General features: G+C 34.2%; 3 protein-coding genes and 2 long non-coding RNA genes across 7 annotated transcripts; 2 read left to right on the plus strand and 3 right to left on the minus strand.

Annotated features, from left to right (window-relative positions):
* On the plus strand, positions 1-1,533 carry LOC124434191 (kelch-like ECH-associated protein 1). The gene has a single exon (XM_046984070.1). It carries the CDS (start codon positions 1-3, stop codon positions 1,531-1,533), a length of 1,533 nt encoding a protein of 510 aa, XP_046840026.1.
* A 2,592-nt stretch (positions 1,534-4,125) lies between these two features.
* Positions 4,126-11,848, minus strand: LOC124435485 (probable ATP-dependent RNA helicase DDX20). Its single transcript, XM_046985448.1, is given in 12 exon segments — positions 4,126-4,651; positions 4,684-6,297; positions 6,451-6,552; positions 7,005-7,110; positions 9,204-9,286; positions 9,646-9,704; positions 9,795-9,868; positions 10,112-10,175; positions 10,269-10,415; positions 10,505-10,616; positions 10,850-11,113; positions 11,659-11,848. Coding segments are annotated over 11 exon segments (2,700 nt in total). The 3' UTR covers positions 4,126-4,651; positions 4,684-4,798.
* A 2,889-nt stretch (positions 11,849-14,737) lies between these two features.
* On the minus strand, positions 14,738-16,778 carry LOC124435489. The gene is made up of 2 exons (XR_006945045.1): positions 16,710-16,778; positions 14,738-14,803 (listed from the first exon to the last, which is right to left on the minus strand). It is a non-coding gene; the product is annotated as an uncharacterized LOC124435489 (long non-coding RNA).
* Positions 15,182-16,844, plus strand: LOC124435488. 3 transcript variants are annotated; one of them, XR_006945043.1, is made up of 2 exons: positions 15,182-15,393; positions 16,714-16,844. It is a non-coding gene; the product is annotated as an uncharacterized LOC124435488 (long non-coding RNA). The 3 variants fall into 3 exon arrangements; XR_006945042.1 differs by lacking the exon at positions 15,182-15,393 and adding an exon at positions 15,976-16,073; XR_006945044.1 differs by lacking the exon at positions 15,182-15,393 and adding an exon at positions 16,618-16,673.
* A 922-nt stretch (positions 16,845-17,766) lies between these two features.
* LOC124435469 (probable ATP-dependent RNA helicase DDX20) lies at positions 17,767-24,433 on the minus strand. The gene is made up of 11 exons (XM_046985424.1): positions 24,121-24,433; positions 23,322-23,585; positions 22,979-23,090; positions 22,737-22,879; positions 22,575-22,639; positions 22,257-22,330; positions 22,108-22,166; positions 21,665-21,747; positions 20,889-20,994; positions 20,171-20,272; positions 17,767-20,009 (listed from the first exon to the last, which is right to left on the minus strand). The coding sequence occupies exons 1-11, from the start codon at positions 24,308-24,310 to the stop codon at positions 18,481-18,483; spliced, it is 2,727 nt and encodes a 908-aa protein (XP_046841380.1). The 5' UTR covers positions 24,311-24,433; the 3' UTR covers positions 17,767-18,480.
* Between the last annotated feature and the right edge of the window lie 621 nt (positions 24,434-25,054).

Raw genomic sequence — 25,054 nt, forward strand, 5'->3', positions numbered from 1 at the left:
ATGGCTACAAATGACTCGTATGGTGGATATGAACAAGAGAGATTTGCCGATAAAGTTCATCCAAGATTTGCATGTCCCACATGTTTCAAAATATTTAAAGATCCTGTTCAATGTCCAAACAAACATTATTTCTGTCGCACTTGTATCGAAAGATACTTGTTAACTTCTGATAAATGTCCTGAATGTCGATGTCATCTCACTAAGGAGACATTAAAGACCGCGAGGTTCTTTAGGGAAATGTTAGAAGATCTTCATATTTGCTGTGTGAATGCCAACCGTGGTTGTCTTCAAAGACTAAAGCTTCAATTTCTTCAACGTCATGAGAAGAACTATGGTTATTCACCTACACCTTGTAGAAATGAAGGTTGTGACAAAATCCTTAATAAAAACGAGATTGAAGAACATGAAAGGGAACGATGTGAGTTCCGTCTCATCGATTGTGAAGAATGCAAAAAGATTCTCGTATTTAAGCATAGGCGTTCTCATTCATGTTTCTTGAGGAAGGAGATTGACGAGTTGACCAAAAGATTAGAGATGTTTCAAAAGAGTCAAGATGACAGGGTTAAGCATGTAGAAGAGCAAGTGAGGTTAAGTCGTAATGAAATGACGTTTCTTACAACAGAAACGAGACAAAGATGTAATTTTCTTACGGGAAAACTAAAGATATTTGTTTTTGGAGGTTGTGATGACGAAGATGCTCTAAATTCTGTCGAGTCTTTTAACTGGGATGTAAATTGCTGGCAACAGGAACCAGAAATGAAAGGAGAACGATTTGCAGCAGCTGCATTTGCTCATGGTCGAGAATTATTTGTTAGTGGTGGTTTGAATGACGAGAAATGCATCGCAAATATGGAAAGTTTAAATGTGGATGGAAAATCAGAATGGAAAATATCTCATGTCATGTTACCAAGAAATTGTGCTGGACATAGTATGGTTTATCATAATGATAATGTGATTATGATTGGTGGATGTAATGAAAACGAAGCATTTGATACAATCTACAGTATTCAATTAAATCCTCCACATACGACAAAATTATTGGCGCGAATACCAGAGCTAAGAGTTTACCATGGCTCAATTGTCATTGACGACGATGTTTTGGTATTTGGTGGGGCAACATCTAACGATTTCGAAGTTATCAAAAACACTGTTTATTCATACAGTCTCAGTAAAAAGGAATGTAAAACCTTGACTCCACTTCCATATCCTGTAAGTGAAATGGGTATAGTCAGTTATAAAGGAAATGCAATTTTGATTGGAGGTTTAAATGATAAAGATGAAAGTCTAGATAAAGTTTTGATGTATGATGTGAAAACAGGACAAACTAAAACGCTTCCTTCACTTAATCATAAAAGATCTGGATGTTCAGCAGTTATCATTGGAAATATTATTGTTGTGGTTGGTGGGTGTGATGGTGAACCAGATCTTGATTCAGTTGAATGTCTTGATATGAGTACAAACGTCTGGAGAGAACTACCTCCTATGTTGACCAAACGAAGTTATCCTGCTACAGTTGTTTCTCCAATTTATTAAAAATTTCATTACTAAAACATACATGTTTTATGTTTTACAAAAATAAACTTTGGCAGTCGTAATATGAAACAATCATTTTAGAAACTTAAGTCTGTAGTTTAAAGTACAACGTTTTTACTCGAATAGGGCGCCTACCTCTTTTATCGTAGCCATTTTAAGAAATGTCAATTTTCATGATGAGATTACTGATAAACTGTTAACATGTACGCAACCTATAATGCAATGTAAATAATTACCTGAAAGTTTCTAAAAACATATTTTGCAACAGCATGTTAATTATTCTGTCATTGGGCAATTGTTGAACAACTGGTAACAGCTTACCATTTTGGATTATTGTAAAGCTTCGGCAAGTTGGTGGTGGAGCCATATTCATGACCTTGCTGAATGTGACCATTGCAGCTTGCCCTCGACCAAATTCTCGAAATGCTAGGACTAGGACTGCTCGGACATTAACTTCGTGTGAACAGCCTTGCTTTTTAAATGTGTTGAAACTATACTTCCACTCACATTCTTTATTCTTACATTGAAGAACAATATAATGTGCATAGCCTTTCCTTTTCCTCAAGTCAACATGGGATTCCAACTGCTTTCGCAACCAGGGCATTTTAAAATTTCATCAAAAACACCAAACAGCAAAGACAAGTCCATAAACACGGTGCCTTCTTTTGCAGTGTGTAGATTATTAAAAGTTTCGCCAATGCTCCTCGTTTGATAACTTATTTTCTTTCCAGAAGGTCCTGGGTTTGCGTCATCGTTTCCGCCATGTTTTGACTTCTTTGTCATTTTTGATGGCGGAGTTCTAACAGCTTTTCTCTTTCTATTTCGACTATTCCCCATTATTTTTCACTCTGATTATTAATGGAATAACAAAATGGAAAGGTCCGAAATACTTACAAAAAGACTTTTCGCCTTAGAGATACAAAATATAATGTTTTTTTGAAGAGCAACTTTTCTAAACGATCGATCACTAACTTATCTTTCATCTACAGAATAATACAAACGTTGACATGGTATTCATAAAACTGTTTCAGGCGTTGAAGGAAGAACATGACGTGACTGCAACAGGTACAATGAACTTTAACGATGTAACACTTACCACAGAATAGATAACATACAGAAGGGCCACTTCGCGAAAAATGCGGTCCTAAATTTTAATGCGCATGCGCCACTTCCGCCATGTTGGCAGCAAGATAAACTTGCTACACTAAATAAGGGTAGCAATGTACAACTCAAAAATCTTGGCGTTATTACTTGAAAAGTTGAAATATTTATCCTGAGACGACCAAATGAAAGCTGTGCTGAAATGGGAACATACAATCAACATATTTTTATGCTTTTTCATGTACAACCAATGTGTGCAATTCTATCGAGACCTGTATGAGAAATGCTGTGCCGTGGCCGTGTGGTCAAGGTTATTCGTATTTATTTATTTGTAAAGAACGGGAGCGGAAAAGCGCTTAACGAACGTCTTTAAATCAGAAACAAGAAGGAACAATGTGAAATATATCAACGAACGGGCTACACTAAAAAAGATATTTCGTATGACATTGGATTTGGTGCTTTAGAATTCAGACAAATTTAGTCATATCCCGAACATTCGATAAATGTTCATTGAGAAATTGCAAACTTGTGCAATTGTATTTAATGCCAATGCCATATTGTGTTGGGAAAATTCTTATATTGTATGGTTGTAGCTAACTTCCAGATGCTCTTAACTATATGTTCCTTATATTTGTCATGTTTTAGATAATTTAAAGTATTGATTCCGTTGTAAGGAAATAAAATTGTCCTCTTGCTTCTATTAATATATATTTATTGTTATTTTCGTTACATCGCTGTCGCTGCATTAATTTTCAGATTAATTTTCAAGTTAAATATGCTGCACAAATATTCAGCCACACCATTGCTGCATCAATTTACACATATTCATCAATTGGAGCACTACCACCATCAGCCTTGGGTACAGCTGAGTTGCTTTTCAAATTTGATTCACTTTTCGATTGCGTCAATAGTTCCACACTGAAATCAGCAAAAGAACAAAGAAGTGCAATAAGCAACAGCAATAATCACATTGCTTTTCTCAAAGAAGCAATGTCCTTTATCCAGGGAATCAAAGTGGTAAAAGATGGTAAAAACATAACAGGCAGAATCAAATCACTGAAGGGATGGCTTATATCTATAAAGGCCATTATGTGTCTCTGGGCACTTACTAAGAAAAAGCGTTCGTATTCCAGACTATGTAAGATCAGCAGCTGTTGCAAATGAACAGAAAATGATTTGGTTGATTCGTTTAGTCGAATTACTTATCATGGACTCTGATTTCGTATTTGAGTATCAAGTGTAGTTCTTAGAAATTTCATTATATGCCTCATCTCACAATATATTAAAACTCCTATACTGTTGGATCTGATAGTACCAAAAAACAGGACAATAAGGACATAATACGATATGTAAGCATAAAATATTAGGAAAAACGAGACAAGGTTAACAAGGACAGGTGCTAAAGTGCAATCGTCTGTTGAACCTTCGTGGTGTTTAAATTTCAAAATAAACTAAGAATGGTGCGAACTCAATTCTATCGTACGAAATAAGTCAAATGAAAGAACTTTATCTTTAACAAGATACAACGTAAATGTAAAATGAAGACTTTTATACTAAAATGTAGATAAAGCTAAAACAAGATTATTGAAGAAAAAAGACAGGCTCTTTTTAATGCTCCCAAGTATTACTTTAAAACAATCCTACTTAGAAGTTCAATATTATTCTCAAATATTTTGTATACTGTTTGCTGGAGTTGATTCCGATTTCATTTAAAATAAGATCGTCATTTGATTCTTTTTTGTAGTTTGTCGATATATAAGTATAAATTGATGTACAAAATGAATATATTCTTTTGTTTAGCTATCTTATAATTATTTTCTAAAATTGTGACACAAACAACAATACGCAAATATGAGTTTTTTTTTGAAAATCTTTCAATAAAAGGGAAACAACATCTTGTGACTTGTCACAGCCTGCATCACACACAGCGACAGGGGGGGACACAACATTACTGACTTCGTTTTCACTTCGTCAATGACGTAATAGCAAGCAAGTTCATTTGACATTCATGTTATATTTAAGTAACATAAATAATTTTAATTTTTCCATTTAAGTAACATAAATATAAATTTAATTTTTCCATCTTCATCCTTACAAAATCCTCACGGAACCTATTAAAAACAGAGTAGGTATTTTAGCCGATTAAAATACCAGATATCCCTCATCAATAACTTTCATGATAAAACTTCGTGTATTTCATTATGTGATTGGTTTGTTTATCGTAGGCTCTATACCACATGCTTGTCCAATCAACGGGCAACTGCGCCATGTAAGCTGTGACGTCATCAGTGGTGGCACCATAAAACATGGCTTCGTTGCCATGGTTCCATATGTTGAGGGAATCGGTGGAATTGACTGTCGTATTTGTTTTATTAGTTTCTAAATTGCAGGATTGTGCACCAACACATTCTTGTGGAGCAGAAGTTCTCATTTCAAAAACTTCTCTTCCATAACCAGAGACGAATTCTGTTGAGCCAAATTCATTAACCTCATTGAGCAAGCTTGTTCTCTTTGCCAAACAGGATAATGGTTTTTCATTTTCTAAATCTTTATGAAGGCCTGTGTTTGCATGATAGTTTAAATGTTTTACAAACATATCATCAAAATACCTGCATGAGATAGGCGCGTGCAAATCGCTCGATTTTTCACACAAATCGCGCAGCTTTACACACAAATCGTGTGCTACTTCACACGAAACACGCGAGTCTTTACACGAACCACGCAAATTTTCATACGATTCATACGACTCTTCACACGCACTACTTGACTCTTCACTCAAATCACATGATTCTTCAGTAGAATCACATGACTCTTCAGTAGAATCACATGACTCTTCGCAATTTTGGCTTGATAATACACAATCATCACAAACGGAGGATTCCGACATCTTACATTCATCCAATTTGTTTTTCTCAGTAAAAAATCCATTACCCCATTGTTTATGAAAGATGACTTGTGACGTTGAAGGATAAATCATAGCACTTTTAAAGTTATTTAGTTTGTTTTGTGTATCGTACATTGTTTCAATGTTGTGTTCACTTTTGATTTCTTTTCCTTCTACACTGTTCACTTTGGATGTCGTACCTTCCTGATTTTCAACAGCAACATTTTCACTCTTAACGTCAACAAATTCGTTTTTCACATTACCCATAATTCCTGGATCCTCGACAGTCTGTCCGTTTCCTTGACGACAAACGCCAGCAACAACAGAAGCTTGAGATGTGTAAATGTTCTTGTTTTCAGCCAACTCATCATCTTTAATAATGCCATAGTTCAAGATTTCCGTTGTGGAACTTTCGCTATTGTCTGAATTATTTTCAATTGCTCCCGTTAACATTTCTTTATTTTTCTTTTGTTCATTAATGTGAACACATTCAAAACTTTTATCAACAACAATGTCAGTGAAAGCTACAATCTCATGAATTTTATTCTTCGCTCCTCCATTCAAGCCTTCAACTAAATTTTCTTTCGTCATTGTGGAACTCGTTTCGCCATTATGAACAAGGTTTGTAGTTTCACTGCAAACGACATCATCTTCTTTCGCCTTCCCTTCTCCAACTATGGTTGTAGCAGCCGTAGAAGTTAATGAAGGTATCTCACCTTTTGACTTCATCAAACTACATTCAGCAAACGCATCTTCACATATGAGCTCAGATAAATCTTCTAAATATTAATAATAATTATGATAATGACAATGATAGTAATATTTCTAAATACTAATAATATAAATACTAAATGTGGAAGCAAATATATTTTAGATTATTATAAAAAATTCATATCATGCTATGATATTACTCTTTAAAACATAAACATTACCTGGCATAGGATCGAAGTTTATTCCACATTTAATTTCGATGTCTTTCAAACTTGATTCCTCTTTTCCTGCGGCCACGAAATTTATGGCCACGCCATACGATCCTGTTTAACGTTCAAAACTAAACATAATCCCCAATAATGAATGAAATTTTTCCTCTGTTGGGAAGATGTTTGACGTACGCATTAAAAAAGTATGAAAAAATAGATGAGAAGTTGGTTCCCATAATCGATGACTTATCATACGATACATGGCTTTGATAATGGCAAATGTATTTCTGATGAGCTATTACGTATTGATCAATATTTGTCTTTTTTCTTGTTGTGTAAAAACGTGTTATGTCGTGCACAAAAAAATAATATCATTGGCAAACATCGAAACATGACATTGTGCAAGTAAAAATAGCCAACCAGGTTCAAATCATACTACCTTGAGATCTACTATCCGCAAATATTTTAATAGTATGTAAAATCGCCATTTTCAATAACGCCGTCCTCGTCAAAAAAAAAATGTACAACTGTTGCAATTGGCTATTTTATAGAAAATGATGACCTACCGTAACGTCCAGCCCTCCCAACTCTATGTAAATATGTCTCAGAGTCACGTGGAAGATCCATGTTAATCACAAGGTTCACACGTTCAGCATCGATGCCACGAGACATCTATAGATACAGAAGATAATATATGGATAGATGTTTTGATCAAGGGATAAATGTTGTGATGAGGGCATAAATGTTGTGATGAGGGGAGAGATGTTGCGACGAGGGGATCATCGCAGTAAAAAATGAATTTCCACATAAATTTTTGAATGTTAATGCTCCTGTTTAAAGATAATTTTAAATCAAAGCAATCATTCTAATAATACCAGTACTACTTATAATTACTTATAATGGTAGAGAAGATTCAATGGGAGATTCACTCTACACTATAATTAAAGATTCAATCCCTCGGGATGTTACAGTACCGACCTCGAGTAACATGACATGACTCGCGAGTATCGAGTGGCGAGTGGGCGAGTGACTCGCGAGTCAATTGCGAGTGACTCGCGAGTGACGAGTGGCGAGTAGGCGAGTGACTCGCGAGTCAAGAGTGACTCGCGAGTGACAGTGGCGAGGGCGAGTGACTCGTGAGTCAATTGCGAGTCACTCTCGAGTGTGAGAAGTTTGCGAGTGAATAAGTGACTCGCTGTTTGCGAGTGAATAAAATAACTCGCAAAAATTTCCGACAATGACTATTCATTTGAAGCAATATCTCGGTAATGTTAAAATCTTTTGAATTTTTACAAAGTATTTTAATAACTTCACATTTCCATGGCACAAACGTTATTTGTAAAGCGGTAGAGACCATAGAAAATTAGTGAGAAAATCAGCAACTCTCAAAGATTTTCTTCTAACAGTCTTAGATTGTTGACATATATTATCTTAAGATAGAATACATTCAAAAACGAATATTGTTTGAGGTCAAATATCTAAGGAATGTAGCTATGAGATGAGTGTGCGTATAATCTTTTAAATTTGGTTCTGAAAGGACTTCATTGACTTCACATTTTCCATGTGTTACACAGACGATATTGATAAAGGCCATAGACATTTAATAGCAATCAATGAAATAAAACCACGTGTATAGTTAATGGCTAGATGATAGCTTTTGCGATTCACTTACCAGTAGAAATGTTTAAAAATGAGATTAGTTTCGGAAACAATTTCATTGACTTCACAGCACTATACACATTTAATTAATAGCAAGCAACGATTAGCTTCAAAATTTAATAAATATGGCTAATTTATGACTGTACCAAATTTCAAAACCAAATTTAAAAGATTATACGCACACTCATCTTATAGCTACATTCCTTAAATATTTGACCTCAAACAATATTCGTTTTTGAATGTATTCTATCTTAAGATAATATATGTCAACAATCTAAGACTGTTAGAAGAAAATCCTTGAGAGTTTCTATGATTTTCTCACTAATTTCTCTATGGTCTCTACCGCTTAACAAATAACGTTTGTGCCATGAGAAATGTGAAGTTATTAAAATGCTTTTGTAAAAAAATTCAAAAGATTTTAACGTCATTAGGTACCGAGATATTGCTTCAAATGAATAGTCGTTGTCGAAAATTTTTGCGAGTTATTTTATTCACTCGCAAACAGCAAGTCACTTATTCACTCGCAAACTTCTCACACTCGAGAGTGACTCGCATTGACTCGCGAGTCACTCGCCCACTCGCCACTGTCACTGCGAGTCACTGCATTGACTCGCGAGTCACTCGCCCACTTGCCACTCGTCACTCGCGAGTCACTCGCAATTGACTCGCGAGTCACTCGCCCACTCGCCACTCGATACTCGCGAGTCATGTCATGTTACTCGAGGTCGGTACTGTACCTCTGACATCAATCATAACATTAACGAGTGACGTTGTAACGCGGTATACTGGATACTATTATTAATAAAATTTACCACAATATTGACGAGTTACTCTTGGAAATAATACAAGATGCTATCTTTAATATAAATCAAAATATTATTGAGTCATCCCTTGGTTGTTGTACGTAATGCTACCGTATCATAATATTGACAAGTTGCGCCTGTTAGTAATACAAGATGCTAGCTCTAATACTAATGTAATCATAACAATGACAAGTTACCCTAAATGAAAAACAGATGATTTCTTTAAAATGAAGAATATTTCTACTATAACTGACGTCCAAGTATCCAAGCAAGAAAATATAGAAATCAGTTAACGTCACTTACAAGATCTGTTGATATCAAAATACGACATTTGAACTCCTTCAACTTCCTCATTGCATCAAGACGTTCATTTTGCCCTTGACCACCTTTCTCAAAAAATAATCAAAAATAATAACCATGACTGTATTTCAATCTTGTTTTATCCAATGAAAGAGAACAAAATTAACAAAGTGATGACAATTAACAGACCAGCCAGTACAAAGGCAGAGAAACTTGTTTTATAAACTAACACTAACCAAAGTATGACAAAGCATCATGTTTCTAAAACACAGTGGCATGACCTCTCTACTTTGTTATTTACTTTGGTAAATATTTTTATTAGAAAATACCCAGAAAGCATCTTGGTGTTCATGAACACGAAAAACAAAATAAGGAAAATTACTTTAAATGACAAATTGAGCTAAGATAATTGACCAAGATTTATAAATTACATAGCAAACACTACCTGAAATATGTGTAGAAAGAAATCCATTTTTAGCCAAAGTTTCACTCAAATTCTTTGCTCTATGAAATAAATTTATACATAAAAATTAAGAACCACCATACAAATTGTGACGGCAATGAACACCATGTAGTTTTTTGTTAGATACGTACCTTATTTGATAGTTAGAAAAGATAAGGCATTGATGGAAAGATATCTGTGACAACATAACCAGTAAATTATTAACCTACAGTAAAATATTCAACACTTCAACAAATGCACAGATAAAGTTAATTATAAATGTCATATCAAATAAGCCTGCAAACATGCAACAGACTGGACAGCAGTTTCACAAGTTGATAGAATGAGTAACATACATTGAGTGGTAACATACAGAATAAAGATTTAGATAATATGTCTAGACCAACAGTCCAGTGTTTGCATGCATGTGTGAGCCTATAGCCAACTAGGTATGACCAATACTACCAACCTTTTCATCAAATGTTTTATGTGGGAGAGAATGACTTGGTATTGTACAAAATAATGATGAATCCCTAAAAACATATTCATGTACTTTTAAAAACAAGTACATACCATATAAATGTTCATTTTCACTAAACTTAAACTATACATATGACTTACAACACTCACCTTCTAGTGCAGGGTCCATGGCATTTAAACAAACAAAAGTTGGATTTCTCATATATTTCTGTAAATGCTTGCTAAGATAGTTTGGATAGGTTGCAGACAAAGCCAACACTTGCTTGCTTTCAGGAAGTGTTGAAAATATCCAACTACAAAGTATAAAACAAGTTTCAATCCTCATATTATGAAAGAAAAAAATCAATGATATTCAAATTATCCATATATTTAATGGTCTTACTTGATCTGATCTTGAAAGTTTTCCTCCAATAGTTTATCAGCCTCATCAAGAATAAGCAATCGAATGGAAGAAGTAGACAAAAGTTTGCTGTCAATTAGATGTTTGACCCGTCCTAAAGAATGATTGAAAAACTGATTTCACAAATGTATCCTACAAGTTTAAGAAAAAACACTAGCTTGTACCTTACTTGATGATTTTAAATGTATTTTTTTTTGTATGATTGCCTATGTATAGTACTTTGCTTGGCACTGACATTCCAAATTATAATATATATTTCTGCCCAAAGCTATACATATTCATTCCCAAATGATATGCAATTGATCAATATTTAACTGCTCCACCTACCTGGTGTACCAATAGCAATTTGACAAAGTTTCAACTTGTTCTTGTCATCTTAAATAGACAAACCACCAATAAAAACATTTACATGAAGTCCTTGCATATGTTGACCAATAGAGTTCATTACATCCTTGATTTGAACAGCTATCTCTCGAGTCGGTACAAGAACCAACACTTGTTGAGACATCTTTGTAAGAATGATGTTTTCCAAAGCAATCACACTAAAGACACATGTTTTCCCTGTGCCAGATTTTGCTTGTGCAATCAAATCTATAAAGAAAGTCAAAAATTTGTAATTTTTTAGAAAACAGACTTTACAAGGCTTAAATGCAAAGTCATTTTATTTGAAACCCTTTGCATGAACTATCAAACTAGAAATTTTGAGTTCACTTTACTTTTCTGATATTGAGTGGTTTTCCTACATTAAAACTACATATCCTTAACATCAAAAGCTATAAGAAGCCATCCAATTTAAAACTACTAAGCATGCAATTTCATCCAAGCTTGGTAGTGACCCTTTGTAACATGTACATTGGTGAATTGATTGATGGTGAAATGATGTTTAAAAGTACTTCTGTTATCTTAATGGATTGTTTGATGAAAAACTCGATAAGGAAAAGTTTCCAATAGGTTGACTATTATCAATGATTATCAATGAAATCTAACTATCAATGCAGTGCCATTTCCAAGTTGCTAAGACTTGTAGCACACTCACTGCCCACATGACACATGGCAAAATTTAGCTGAATGTATGAAACTGTTGTCAACAAAGAAACATCCTACAGAAAAACAAGCATTATATACAATCCACTCACCTACACCACAACGACCAATAGGAATAGCTTTCATTTGAATTGGTGATGGTCTTTCAAATCCAGCACTTTTCAACCCTTTGAGGACATCTTTGGATAAAATTAACCCTGAGAAATCGACTTTCTCATTGATTAAGACGTCTGCTGTGCGACGTTTTGCATTTAAACGATGTGCAATAACTCTACGGTGCATTTTCCTAAAATGTTCAAAGTTTCTATTACAAAATTTGTTGAGTGAACATTGATACATTGACCACTGACCTGTATACAATTAGCTGGATGGGTCCTCCACCGCAAACAAAATTAAATTCATACTTTTTTAAACATATGTTAATATCTTATACGGGAAATGCTGGTTAATTTTTTGTATTTATTAAAGATTTCATTCTCTGAACTAGTAATATTGGAATGTATGTTTTTTCAACCGACTATTTTTTTTAACAACAGTAAAGTGACTATATACAGTCTTCATAATTCTTGAGATATTAAAAATTGACGTCCCGTTGACTTTTTTTACCGAAAAATTTCTAATATCCTTCAGGTTTCAGGCATGTTTTGGATAAAATACGTGGACGGAAATTTTTACCACAACCAAAACATGTTTTGTGACATCATCAATAATTTTTGTACGCACACGTACCTATTTTACACAGTCAGAAAAAGTGTGACCCAACTGGACCCAGCCCCACGGTCTTCACCCAAAACATTTGACTCTTTGCATACGAATTCTTGGTAATAATTAAACATTCTCGATACAATTATTGTAAAAGAAACTTTTATTACTTTGATAAAATGTTGAATACATTAAAGGGTTGAAAAGATCACAGTTTCAACTGATTTACTAAAAATTTGGCGACGATTGTGTAAAGAATTGAATATAACTGAATAACAATAATCTTAAATAAAAAATATCATAAAGCCATAATAACTTGACAAGTTTATGATAAAATATGAAAGAATTTTCTCTCAACTGATTATAAACAAACAATTATTATCCTTTAAGTATAATTTTATGCAGGAACTTATCATAATGAACTATTGTCCAGCCGAAATCATGCATCAAACTTTACAAAAGATCACAGCTTGAAAACAACTTGGGGCAACAACTTTGTGTTGAATCATCCACCTATTTTCTTTCCATATCAGAACATAAAATCGTAGACATCTATCGTTTTAGAAAGCAAGACATGTTTTGAGAAAATAAAAACCCGAGGAGGTCATCTTGTCAAAGACATTCAAGAATCGATAAAAAGATGGAAGATATGCATAAAGAAATGGAAACATTATTTCATGAAATAGAAATACGAACATACAATGTAAACTTGGTCAGTAAATTATAAAAGTCTTCGACAATGGCTACAAATGACTCGTATGGTGGATATGAACAAGAGAGATTTGCCGATAAAGTTCATCCAAGATTTGAATGTCCTATATGTTTTAAAATATTTAAAGATCCTGTTCAATGTCCAAATGAACATTATTTCTGTCGCACTTGTATCGAAAGATACTTGTTAACTTCTGATAAATGTCCTGAATGTCGATGTCATCTCACTAAGGAGACATTAAAGACAGCGAGGTTCATTAGGGAAATGTTGGAAGATCTTGATATTCGCTGTGTGAATGCCAACCGTGGTTGTCCTCAAATTATGAAGCTTCAATTTCTTCAACGTCATGAGAAGAACTGTGGTTATTCACCTACACCTTGTAGAAATAAAGGTTGTGACGAAATCCTTAATAAAAACGAGATTGAAGAACATGAAAGAGAACGATGTGAGTTCCGTCTCATCGATTGTAAAGAATGCAAAAAGATTCTCGTATTCAAGCATAGGCGTTCTCATTCATGTTTCTTGAGGAAGGAGATTGACGAGTTGACCAAAAGATTGGAAAGGCTTCAAAAGACTCAATATGACAGGGTGAATCATGTTGAAAAGCAAATGAAGATGAATCGTGATGAAATGGCGAAGCATGTTGAAGAGCAAGTGAGGTTAAGTCGTAATGAAATGACGTTTCTTACAACAGAAACGACAGAAAGATATAATTTTCTTACGGGAAAAATAAAGATTTTTGTTTGCGGAGGTTATGATGGCATGCATCGTTTGAATTCTGTGGAGTCTTTCAAATGGAATTCAAATTGTTGGCAACAGGAACCAAAAATGAAACAAAACCGATCTGCAGCAGCTGCATTTGTTCATGGTAGAGAAATATACGTCAGTGGTGGTTGGAATGGAAAACAATTCTTAGGAAATATTGAAAGTTTAAATGTGGATGGAAAATTGCAATGGAAAATATCTCATCTCATGTTACCAAGAAAGTGTAATGGACATAGTATGATTTATCATAATAATAATGTGATTATGATTGGTGGATATAATGAAAACGCAGCATTTGATACAATCTACAGTATTCAATTAAATCCTCCACATACGACAAAGTTATTGGCGCGAATGCCAGAGCCAAGACATAGCCATGGCTCAATTATCATTGACGACGATGTTTTAGTATTTGGTGGGGAAATATCTGAAGAATTGGAAGACATAAAAAACACTGTTTATTCATACAGTCTCAGTAAAAAGGAATGTAAAACCTTGGCTCCACTTCCATATTCTGTAAGTGAAATGGGTATTGTCAGCTATAAAAGTAATGCAATTTTGATTGGGGGTTTAAATGGTAAAGGTGAAATATTGGATAAAGTTTTGATGTATGATGTGAAAACAGGACAAACTAAAATGCTTCCTTCACTTAATCATAAAAGACTTTCATGTTCAGCAGTTATCATTGGAAATATTATTCTTGTGGTTGGTGGGTGTAACGTTGAATCGTATCTTGATTCAGTTGAATGTCTTGATATGAGTACAAACGTTTGGAGAGAGCTACCTCCTATGTTGACCAAACGAAGCGCTCCTGTTGCAGCTGTTTCACCAATTTATTAAAAATTTCATTACTAAAACATACATGTTTTATGTTTTACTAAAATAATTTTTGGCAGTCGTAAAATGAAACAACCATTTTAGAAACTTAAGTCTGTAGTTTAAAGTACAACGTTTTTGCTCGAATAGGGCGCCTACCTCTTTTATCGTAGCCATTTTAAGAAATGTCAATTTTCATGATGAGATTTATATTACTGATAAACTGTTAACATGTACGTAACCTATAATGCAATGTAAATAATTACCTGAAAGTTTCTAAAAACATATTTTGCAACAGCATGTTAATTATTCTTAATAACTGTCACACAAGTACACAGATATAGCTACCTAGGTCATGATTGTCACACATGTACACAGATATAGCTACCTAGGTCATGATCGTCACACATGTACACAGATATAGCTACCTAGGTCATGATCGTCACACATGTACACAGATATAGCTACCTAGGTCATGATTGTCACACATGTACACAGATATAGCTACCTAGGTCATGATTGTCACACATGTACACAGATATAGCTACCTAGGTCATGATCGTCACACATGTACACAGATATAGCTACCTAGGTCATGATCGTCACACATGTACACAGACATAGCTACCTAGGTCATGATTGTCACACAAGTACACAGACATAGCTACCTAGGTCATGATTGTCACACATGTACACAGACATAGCTACCTAGGTCATGATTGTCACACAAGTACAAAGATTTAGCTACCTAGGTCATGATCGTCACACAAGTACACAGATATAGCTACCTAGGTCATGATTGTCACACATGTACACAGACATAGCTACCTAGGTCATGATTGTCACACAAGTACACAGATTTAGCTACCTAGGTCATGATCGTCCCACATGTACACAGATATAGCTACCTAGATCATGATCGTCACACATGTACACAGATATAGCTACCTAGGTCATGATCGTCACACAAGTACACAGATTTAGCTACCTAGGTCATGATCGTCACACATGTACACAGATATAGCTACCTAGATCACGATCGTCACACATGTACACAGATATAGCTACCTAGGTCATGATCGTCACACAAGTACACAGATATAGCTACCTAGGTCATGATCGTCACACATGTACACAGATATAGCTACCTAGGTCATGATCCTCACACATGTACACAGATATAGCTACCTAGGTCATGATCGTCACACATCTACAGAGATATAGCTACCTAGGTCATGATCGTCACACATGTACACAGATATAGCTACCCAGGTCATGATCGTCACACATGTACACAGATATAGCTACCTAGGTCATGATCCTCACACATGTACACAGATATAGCTACCTAGGTCATGATCGTCAAACATGTACACAGATATAGCTACCTAGGTCATGATCGTCACACATGTACACAGATATAGCTATCTAGGTTATGATCGTCACACATGTACATAGATATAGCTACCTAGGTCATGATCGTCACACATGTACACAGATATAGCTACCTAGGTCATGATCGTCACACATGTACACAGATATAGCTACCTAGGTCATGAACGTCACACATGTACACAGATATAGCTACCTAGGTCATGATCGTCACACAAGTACACAGATATAGCTACCTAGGTCATGATCGTCACACATGTACACAGATATAGCTACCTAGGTCATGATCCTCACACATGTACACAGATATAGCTACCTAGGTCATGATCGTCACACATCTACAGAGATATAGCTACCTAGATCATGATCGTCACACATGTACACAGATATAGCTACCTAGGTCATGATCGTCACACATGTACACAGATAGAGCTACTTAGGTTATGATCGTCACACAAGTACACAGATATAGCTACCTAGGTCATGATCGTCACACAAGTACACAGATATAGCTACCTAGGTCATGATCGTCACACATGTACACAGACATAGCTACCTAGGTCATGATCGTCACACATGTACACAGACATAGCTACCTAGGTCATGATCGTCACACATGTACACAGATATAGCTACCTAGGTCATAATCGTCACACAAGTACATAGATATAGCTACCTAGGTCATGATCGTCACACATGTACATAGATATAGCTACCTAGGTCATGATCGTTACACAAGTACACAGACATAGCTACCTAGGTCATGATCGCACCCAACGTTAAAAACCGTAACAATTGATTTCTTTGAATATCAGTTCTCGGTAATGATTAAAAACATTTTATGCACAGTTATGGAAAACTGTATTATTAATAAAATATACATTAAATGTACAAAAGATGGCAATCTGAAAGTGATTTGATTACAACTTAAATGAAAACAACCATTTGTTTCATGTGGCCCCAAGTAGCATGACAAGTTTTTTTTATTTTACGATAAAATGTTATAAATGACGTCGCCGTGGGACAACGAGAAGTTACCGAAGAACAGGCGAGAAGTTCCCGAAGAACAGGAGAGTAAGTTAGCATCGCATTATCCGGACATAGTGGATTTCGTGGAATTTTCTTCAAAGTTAAATTGACTCACTATTTAATGGCGAGATTTAATTCTGTGTTATTAAAATACGGTTATGAAGCACTGCATTACCAAAAACTCCACAGACGACAACGCAAAAAAGGACTTATTCTTTTTGCTAAAAGTTGTTATTCTTGTATTGGCTTGAATCTGTTTGACAGACATTTTCATAGAAAATTGACAAGCGAGAACGAATGTTTATTAGAAACTCGTTCAATATACAGAGTAAGAAAGAACTACACATAATCATCGTCGCACTAATAAATGCCTAACTTAGGTACAATATCGATGTAACACTTACTAAGAAAAAGCGTTCGTATTCCAGACTATGTAAGATCAGCAGCTGTTGCAAATGAACAGAAAATGATTTGGTTGATTCGTTTGGTCGAATTACTTATCATGGACCCTGATTTCGTATTTGAGTATCGAGCGTAGTTCTTAGAAATTTCTTTATATGTCTTGTCTCATTTATATTGTAACTCCTATACTGTTGAATCTGATAATACCAAGAAACACGACAATAAGGACATAATACGATATGTAATCATAAAAAATTAGGAAAAATGAGACAAGGTAAATTACAAAGACATGTGCTAAAGTGCAATCGTCAGTTGAACCTTCGTGGTATTTGAATTTCAAAATAAATTAAGAATGGTGCGAAATCAATTCTATCGTGCGAAATAAGTCAAATGAAAGAACTTTATCTTTAAAAGGATACAATGTAATGTAAAATGAAGACTTTTATACTAAGATGTAGATAAAGCTAAAACAAGATTATTGAAGAAAAAAGACAGGTTCTTTTTAATGCTCAAAAGTATTACTTTAAAACAATCCTGCTTAGAAGTTCAATATTATTCTCAAATATTTTGTATACTGTTTACTGGAGTTGATTCCGATTTCATTTAAAATAAAATCGTCATTTGATTCTTTTTTGTAGTTTGTCGATATATAAGTATAAATTGATGTACATAATGAATATATTCTTTTGTTTAGCTATCTTATAATTATTTTCTAAAATTGTGACACAAACAACAATACGCAAATATGACTTTTTTTGAAAATCTTTCAATAAAAGGAAAACAACATCTTGTGACTTGTCACAGCCTGCATCACACACAGCAACAGGGGGGGGACACAACATTACTGACGTCGCAAAGTTTTCACTTCGTCAATGACGTAATGGCAAGCAAGTTCATTTGACATTCATGTTATATTTAAGAAACATAAATATAAATTTAATTTTTCCATCTTCATCCTTACAAAATCTTCACGGAATCTACTAAGAACAGAGTAGGTATTTTAGCCGATTAAAATATTAGCTCATGATGAGCTAAATATTTTAGCTCATGATGAGCTAAATATTTTAGCTCATGATGAGCTAAATATTTTAGCTCATCAATAACTTTCATGATAAAACTTCGTGTATTTCATTATGTGATTGGTTTGTTTATCGTAGGCTCTATACCACATGTTTGTCCAATCAACGGGCAACCTCGCCATGTAAGCTGTGACGTCATCAGTGGTGGCACCATAAAACATGACTTCGTTGCCATGGTTCCATACGTTGCGGGAATCGGTGGAATTGACTGTCGTATTTGTTTTATTAGTTTCTAAATTGCAGGATTGTGCACCAACACATTCTTGTGGAGCAGAAGTTCTCATTTCTACAACTTCTCTCTCATAACCAGAGACGAATTCTGTTGAGCCAAATTCATTAACCTCGTTGAGCAAGCTTGTTCTCTTTGCCAAACAGGATAATGGTTTTTCATTTTCGAAATCTTTATGAAGGCCTGTGTTTGCATGATCGTTTAAATGTTTTACAAACATATCATCAAAATACCTGCATGAGATAGGCGCGTGCAAATCGCTCGATTTTTCACACAAATCGCGCAGCTTTACACACAAATCGTGTGCTACTTCACACGAATCACGCGAGTCTTTAAACGAACCACGCAAATTTTCATACGATTCATAAGACTCTTCACACGCACTACTTGACTCTTCACTTAAATCACAAGACTCTTCAGTAGAATCACATGACTCTTCAGTAGAATCACATGACTCTTCAAGGGAATCACGTGACTCTTCACGCCCGACGCAATTTTCGCTTGACAATTCGCAATCATCACAAACAGAGGATTCCGACATCTTACATTCATCCAATTTGTTTTTCTCAGTAAAAAATCCATTACCCCATTGTTTATGAAAGATGACTTGTGACGTTGAAGGATAAATCATAGCACTTTTAAAGTTATTTAGTTTGTTTTCTGTATCGTATATTGTTTCAATGTTGTGTTGACTTTTGATTTCTTTTCCTTCTACACTGTTCACTTTGGATGTCGTAGCTTCCTGATTTTTAACAGCAACATTTTCACTCTTAACGTCAATAAATTCGTTTTTTACATTACCCATAATTCCTGGATCCTCGACAGTCTGTCCGTTTCCTTGACGACAAACGTCAGCAACGACAGAAGCTTGAGATGTGTAAATGTTGTTGTTTTCAGCCAACTCATCATCTTTAATAATGCCATAGTTCATGATTTCCGTTGTGGAACTTTCGCTATTGTCTGAATTATTTTCAATTACTCGCGTTAACCTTTCTTTATTTTTCTTTTGTTCATTATTGTTACCACATTTAAAACTTTTATCAACAACAATGTCAGTGAAAGCTACAATCTCGTGAATTTTATTCTTCGCTCCTTCATTCAAACCTTCAACTAAATTTTCTTTCGTCATTGTGGAACTAGTTTCGCCATTATGAACAAGGTTTGTAGTTTCACAGCAAAGGACATCATCTTCTTTCACCTTCCCTTCTCCAACTATGGTTGTAACAGCCGTAGAAGTAAATGAAAGTATCTCGCCTTTTGACTTCATCAAACTACATTCGGCAAACGCATCTTTACATATGAGCTCAGATAAATCTTCTAAATATTAATAATAATTATGATAATGACAATGATAGTAATAATTCTAAATACTAATAATATAAATACTAAATATGAAAGCAAATATATTTTAGATTATTATAAAAAATTCATATCATGCTATCATGCTATGATATTATTCTTTAAAACATAAACATTACCTGGCAAAGGATCGAAGTTTATTGCACATTTAATTTCGATGTCTTTCAAACTTGATTCTTCTTTTCCTGCGGCCACGAAATTTATGGCCACGCCATACGATCCTGTTTAACGTTCAAAACTAAACATAATCCCCATTAATGAATGAAATTTTTCCTCCGTTGGGAAGATGTTTGGCGTACGCATTAAAAATTATGAAAAAATAGATGCGAAGTTGGTTCCCATAATCGATGACTTATTATCATACGATACGTGGCTTTGATAATGGCAAATGTATTTCTGATGAGCCATCATGATACCAAATTATTCTTTAACAGACGGATGGGTTAGGTAGGTAACGATGGATTTTATAGGAATGTAAGTAGAATGGATTGGTGGCATGGGTTGATATAAGGGTACATAGGGTACAAGCATAAGCTTATTTATCATTTTATCGACGTCATTTTATACGTATTGATCAAAATTTGTCTTTTTTCTTGTTGTGTAAAAACGTGTTACGTCGTGCACAAAAAAATAATATCATTGTCAAACATCGAAACATGACTATGTGCAAGTAAAAATAGCCAACCAGGTTTAAACCTTTCTACCTTGAGATCTACTATCCGCAAATATTTTAGCAGTATGTAAAATCGCCATTTTCAGCAACGCCATCCTCGCCAAAAAAAATAATGGACAACTGTTGCAATTGGCTATCTATAAAAAATTTAAATGGTGACCTACCGTAACGTCCAGCCCTCCCAACTCTATGTAAATATGTCTCAGAGTCACGTGGAAGATCCATGTTAATCACAAGGTTCACACGTTCAGCATCGATGCCACGAGACATCTATAGATACAGAAGATAAAGTATGGATAGATGTTTTGATCAAGGAATAAATGTTGTGATGTGATGAGGGGAGAGATGGTGCAACGAGGGGAGAGATGGTGCAACGAAGGGATCGTCTCAGTATAAATGAATTTCCACATAAATTTTTGAATGTTAATGCTCCTGTTTAAAGATAATTTAAAATCAAACAAATCATTCTAATAATACCAGTACTACTTATAATTATTTATAATGGTAGAAAAGATTCAATGGGAGATTCACACTACACTATAATTCAAGATGCAATCTCTCGGGATGTTATCTCTAATATTAATCATAACATTAACGAGTGACGTTGTAACGCGGTATACTGAATGTTATCATTAATAAAATTTATCACAACATTGACGAGTTACTCTTAGAAATAATACAAGATGCTATCTTTAACATAAATCAAAATATTAACGAGTTACCCCTTGGTTGTTATACATAATGCTTCCGTATCACAGTATTGACAAGTTACCCTTGTTAGTAATACAAGATGCTAGCTTTAATACTAATGTAATCACAACATTGAAAAGTTACCCTAGATGGAATACAGATGATTTCTTTAAAATTAAGAATATTTCTACTTTAACTGACGTCCAAGTATCCAAGCAAGAAAATATAGAAATCAGTTAACGTCACTTACAAGATCTGTTGATATCAAAATACGACATTTGAACTCCTTCAACTTCCTCATTGCATCAAGACGTTCATTTTGGCCTTGACCACCTTTCTCAAAAAAATAAACATAAAAAAATAAACATGACTGTATTTCAATCTTGTTTTATCCAATGACAGAGAACAAAATTAACATAGTGATGACAATTAACAGACCAGCCAGTACAAAAGCAGAGAAACTTGTTTTATAAACTAACACTAAACAAAGTATGACAAAACATCATGTTTCTAAAACACAGTGGCATGACCTCTCTACTTTGTTATTTACTTTGATAAATATTTTTATTAGAAAATACCCAGAAAGCATCTAGGTGTTCATGAATACAAAAACAAAATAAGGAAAATTACTTTAAATGACAAATTGAGCTAAGATAATTGACCAAGATCTATAAATTACATAGCAAACACTACCTGAAATATGTGTAGAAGGAAATCCATTTTTAGCCAAAGTTTCACTCAAATTCTTTGCTCTATGAAATAAATTTATACATAAAAATTAAGAACCACCATACAAATTGTGACAGCAATGAACACAATGTAGTTTTTTGTTAGATACATACCTTATTTGATAGTTAGAAAAGATAAGGCATTGATGGAAAGATATCTGTGACAACATAACCAGTAAATGATTAACCTACAGTAGAATATTCAACAATTTAACAAATGCACAGATTAAGGTAAATTATAAATGACATATCAAATAAGCCTGCAAACATGCAACACACTGGACAGCAGTTTCACAAGTTAATAGAATGAGTAACATACATTGAGTGGTAACATACAGAATAAATATTTAGATAATATGTCTAGACCAACAGTCCAGTGTTTGCATGTATGTGTAGGCCTATAGCCAACTAGGTATGACCAATACTACCAACCTTTTCATCAAATGTTTTATGTGGGAGAGAATGACTTGGTATTGTGCAAAAATAATGATGAATCCCTTAAAACATATTCATGTACTTTTAAAAATCAGTACATACAATATAAATGTTCATTTTCACTAAACTTAAACTATACATATGACTTACAACACTCACCTTCTAGTGCAGGGTCCATGGCATTTAAACAAACAAAAGTTGGATTTCTCATATATTTCTGTAAATGCTTGCTAAGATAGTTTGGATAGGTTGCAGACAAAGCCAACACTTGCTTGCTTTCAGGAAGTGTTGAAAATATCCAACTACAAATTATAAAACAAGTTTCAACCATCATATTATGAAAGAAAAAATCAATGATCATATATGGAAAATCAAATTATCCATATATTTAATGGTCTTACTTGATCTGATCTTGAAAGTTTTCCTCCAAAAGTTTATCAGCCTCATCAAGAATAAGCAATCGAATGGAAGAAGTAGACAAAAGTTTGCTGTCAATTAGATGTTTGACCCGTCCTAAATGATGATTGAAAAATTGATTTCGCAAATGTATCTGACGAGGTTAAGAAGAAACACTAGCTTGTACCTTACTTGATGATATTAAATGTATTTTTTTGTATGATTGCTTATCTATAGTACTTTGCTTGGCGCTGACATTCCAAATTAGAAAATATATTTCTGCCCAAAGCTATACGTATACATTCCCAAATGATATGCAATTGATAAATATTTAACTGCTCCACCTACCTGGTGTACCAATAGCAATTTGACAAAGTTTCAACTTGTTTTTGTCATCTTCAATAGACAAACCACCAATAAAAACATTTACATGAAGTCCTTGCATATGTTGACCAATAGAGTTCGTTACATCCTTGATTTGAACAGCTATCTCTCGAGTCGGCACAAGAACCAACACTTGTATTGACATCATTGTAAGAATGATGCTTTCCAAAGCAATCACACTAAAGACACATGTTTTCCCTGTGCCAGATTTTGCTTGTGCAATCAAATCTATAAAGAAAGTTACAAATTTGTAATTTTTTAGAAAACATACTTTACAAGACTTAAATGCAAAGTCATTTTAAATGAAAACCTTTGCATGAACTATCAAACTAAAAATTTTGAGTTCCTTTACTTTTCTGATAGTGAGTGCTTTTCCTACATTAAGACTACATTTCCTTAACACCAAAAGCTATAAGAAGCCATCCAATTCAAAACTACTAAGTGTGCAATTTCATCCAAGCTTGGTAGTGACCCTTTGTAACATGTACATTGGTGAACTGAATGATAGTGAAATGATGTTTTAAAGTACCTCTGTTTATCTTAATGGATTGTTTGATGAAAAACTCAATAAGGAAAAGTTTATAATAGGTTGACTATTATCAATGAAATCTAACTATCAATGCAGTGACATTTCGAAGTTGCTAAGGCTTGTAGCAAACTCACTGCCCGCATGACACATGGCAAAATTTAGCTGAATGTATGAAAGTGTTGTAAACAAAGAAACATCCTACAGAAAAACAAGCATTATATACAATCCACTCACCTACACCACAACGACCAATAGGAATAGCTTTCATTTGAATTGGTGATGGTCTTTCAAATCCAGCACTTTTCAACCCTTTGAGGACATCTTTGGATAAAATTAACCCAGAGAAATCGACTTTCTCATTGATTAAAACGTCAGCTGTGCGACGTTTTGCATTTAAACGATGTGCTATAACTCTACGGTGCATTTTCCCTAATAATGTTCAAAGTTTCTATTAGAAAATTTGTTGAGTGAACATTGATACATTGACCACTGACCTGTATACAATTAGCTGGATGGGTCCCTCCACCGCAAACAAAATTAAATTCATACTTTTTTAAACATATGTTAATATCTTATACGGGAAATGCTGGTTAATTTTTTGTATTTATTAAAGATTTCATTCTCTGAACTAGTAATATTGGAATGTATGTTTTTTCAACCGACTATTTTTTTTAACAACAGTAAAGTGACTATATACAGTCTTCATAATTCTTGAGATATTAAAAATTGACGTCCCGTTGACTTTTTTTACCGAAAAATTTCTAATATCCTTCAGTTCTCAGGCATGTTTTGGATAAAATACGTGGACGGAAATTTTTACCACAACCAAAACATGTTTTGTAACATCATCAATAATTTTTGTACGCAACGTACCTATTTTACACAGTCAGAGAAAGTGTGACCCAACTGGACCCAGCCCCACGGTCTTCACCCAACTTAAAACATCGAAACATTAGACTCTTTGAATACGAATTCTTGGTAATAATTAAACATTCTCGATACAATTATTGTAAAAGAAACTTTTATTACTTTGATAAAATGTTGAATACATTAAAGGGTTGAAAAGATCACAGTTTAAACTGATTTACTAAAAATTTGGCGACGATTGTACAAAGAAATGAATATAACTGAATAACAATAATCTTAAATAAAAAATATCATAAAGCCA

This window comes from Xenia sp. Carnegie-2017, unplaced genomic scaffold (assembly GCF_021976095.1).
Source record: "Xenia sp. Carnegie-2017 unplaced genomic scaffold, XeniaSp_v1 HiC_scaffold_14, whole genome shotgun sequence".
NCBI classification, from domain to species: Eukaryota; Metazoa; Cnidaria; class Anthozoa; order Malacalcyonacea; family Xeniidae; genus Xenia; species Xenia sp. Carnegie-2017.

Coding starts and splice junctions, on each gene's coding strand:
- LOC124435469 (XM_046985424.1), bottom strand. CDS start 24,310: ATGCACCGTAGAGTTATAGCACATCGTTTAAATGCAAAACGTCGCACA. Junction 22,640..22,736: donor CATGGACCCTGCACTAGAAG/GTGAGTGTTGTA, acceptor ATATGTTTTAAG/GGATTCATCATTATTTTTGC. Junction 20,273..20,888: donor TGGGAGGGCTGGACGTTACG/GTAGGTCACCAT, acceptor AACGTTAAACAG/GATCGTATGGCGTGGCCATA.
- LOC124434191 (XM_046984070.1), top strand. CDS start 1: ATGGCTACAAATGACTCGTATGGTGGATATGAACAAGAGAGATTTGCC.